The sequence below is a fragment of the Lathyrus oleraceus genome, chromosome 4 (assembly GCF_024323335.1).
Source record: "Lathyrus oleraceus cultivar Zhongwan6 chromosome 4, CAAS_Psat_ZW6_1.0, whole genome shotgun sequence".
NCBI classification, from domain to species: Eukaryota; Viridiplantae; Streptophyta; class Magnoliopsida; order Fabales; family Fabaceae; genus Lathyrus; species Lathyrus oleraceus.
Genome location: NC_066582.1, coordinates 476,511,038 through 476,513,571, shown reverse-complemented (window position 1 = coordinate 476,513,571; position 2,534 = coordinate 476,511,038). Strand labels below are relative to the sequence as shown.

At 35.1% G+C, this 2,534-nt stretch overlaps 1 protein-coding gene across 1 annotated transcript; it reads right to left on the bottom strand.

Annotated features, from left to right (window-relative positions):
* Positions 1 to 1,204: 1,204 nt before the first annotated feature.
* On the bottom strand, positions 1,205 to 1,913 carry LOC127076283 (uncharacterized). Its single transcript, XM_051017888.1, has 4 exons — positions 1,805 to 1,913; positions 1,645 to 1,714; positions 1,442 to 1,537; positions 1,205 to 1,345 (listed from the first exon to the last, which is right to left on the bottom strand). Exons 1-4 carry the CDS (start codon positions 1,891 to 1,893, stop codon positions 1,253 to 1,255), a joined length of 348 nt encoding a protein of 115 aa, XP_050873845.1. The 5' UTR covers positions 1,894 to 1,913; the 3' UTR covers positions 1,205 to 1,252.
* Positions 1,914 to 2,534: the final 621 nt, after the last annotated feature.

Here is a 2,534-nt window from a genome sequence, read left to right as displayed (position 1 = left end):
GATGACATGGTCTATGCCTTGTGTTCAATATAGACATAAGGGAAAATGGGTAATTATACACATAAGTATTATCACAAAAGGATTTGTCAGATCACATGACATTTTCGTGTCTTGGGTAGCAGGAATGTGTTGCTAGATACCGCTCATTGTTTATTATGTTAAATATGTGATTTAGTATAATTGCCAATGCTGCGAAAACCTACAGGGTCACACACAAAAGGACGGATTGATGAGAGATAGAATAACTAAGGAACACCGTAAGGTACAGTGCACTTAAGTGAATTATAGAACATCGTAAGGTACAGTGTACTTAAGTAGAATATGAAATATGGTAAGGTGCCACGCGCTTAAGTGATTTTGGCATATTATAAGATATGGGCCACATACACTTAAGTGAGCTTTTTAGCCTGCAGCCCACACAAGTGGTTCTATAAATAGAACCCTTGTGCATAAGCATTTGTGCAGTTGTAATTTTGTTTCTCTCTCTCTCTCTCTCTCTCTCTCTCCTTCTCTCTCTCTCTCAAAGCCTTCATTCGTAGTAGCTAGTACTGAGATTGAAGAAATCTGTTCGTGTGGCACTACGCCAAATAAGGGAAAAGAGGGCGCTTATTTTGGCCTATAACAGCGCTTTTAAGCGCCCTCTAAAGTGGCGCTGACATAGGTAAAGACAACGCTTTGTTTTCCTGGAGAAAGCGCTGTCTAAAGTGGCCCTTTAAGGGCCACATTATAGTGCGCTTTCAGAAAAAAGCGCCCTCTGGAGTGGTCCATAAAGGGACACCTTAGAAGGCGCTTTCGGGAAAAAGCGCCCTCTAAAGTTGTCAATGTAAAGTGTTTAGAGGGCGCTTTCTGGACAAAGCGCCCTCTAAAGTTGTCAATGTAAAGTGTTTAGAGAGCGCTTCCTACAGAAAGCGCCCTCTAAAGTGTTAGTTATTTAAAAAAAAATTGTTTGAAAAACAGTGGATATTTAATTGGTAACCTGTTCGCATGCTGCAAAAGTGTAAAATTCATATTGATTTCATCCTTTAATCCAATGTTATACACCATTAATCCATTGATATATACAACATGAATCCATTTATATACAACATTAATCCTCCATACATACAACATTAATATATGATTCTTTGATCAATAATATACAACAACATATTCATGATTTAGTAAAAGTACAACAACAATATACAACATATATACAACAACAGCATACAACAACAACATTCCATACATATATGTACAACAATATACAACCTAGCTATATGATTCTTTGATCAACAATGAATTGACACAATTCATCCTTCATTTCATCCAAATGAGCTCTTGAGTAAGATTTGTATTCCTCAAAGTACTACAATTAAGAGAATAAAACATATTCATGATTTAGTAACAAATTAGATGAAATATCCGATAATATTAAAATAAACCCTAAGTTATTATTCCATACCATTTTTGGGATGTCTATACGATTCAACGCAATGATATCTCTCATAAATCTCAATACAAAAAATCCGCAATCGACCGAATTGTTTTGCTGAGGACACTACACAGAAAAACAAACAATATATATATAGTTAATTTCTTACAAACACTATTATAAGCAAAAAAACAAACACTATTATAAGCAAAAATAAGATACTTAATATATACCTGAACTCTGATCCAGGTAATGTCCTTCCTATTACGGTAATTCTTTTTCGATCTAAATTTTAGTATTGCCCTAACAAAATAAAAACGTATATTGAGATCAATCTGACAGACATAATTAAATATACAAATACGCACGAATATTTAGGGGAATTTCACTTACGCGTCAACCGTCTTCTTCATACTCGGATATTTACTCCAATCACCCGATAACGAATCGAGATAATACACCATTAGTCTCGAAAGATCCATAGCAACCAACACCCAGTGACCACTGTAAAATAAAACAAAAATTTAGATGCATGAAAATTTTCTACGTAAAAGATATACATAGATTAGAATGAAATTATTAGAAAGAAAATCTAACCCGTTGCCAGAATTAAACGGTAAAAAATACAAACTGGGTGTAGTATTATCGCCGGCCGCCATGAATCTATCGACTAGTTCATTCTTTACGGATGTTGGATTTTTCGTTATAAACGTTGTGTTGATACGGGAAGCAGCAATAAAATTGAATCGGTTACACAATTCAGTTCCCCGCATCAATGTTACATACATATACCTTAAATAGAAACATAATAAACATTAGACTACTCATTGAAATGTGTAAATAAATTGTTCAACTAAGTAAATAATAGATTGATCGGAGTACCATATGTATGTATGAATGACAGCGATGCCCAATTCTTCGTGTTCAAAAAGTTGTTGCATGTCCTCCTTTGCAATTATTTCGGAATGAGCAAATCCGAAAACACCTTCATCAAAATCTACACTACGGATGGCGCCGTGCATAATATCGGACTCTTCCACCATTTTCTCAAGACGCATCATAATTTGAGATTTTGTCCTGGACGTCGTTGGAATATCGTTACCAGCTTTTTTCAACTTTCGAC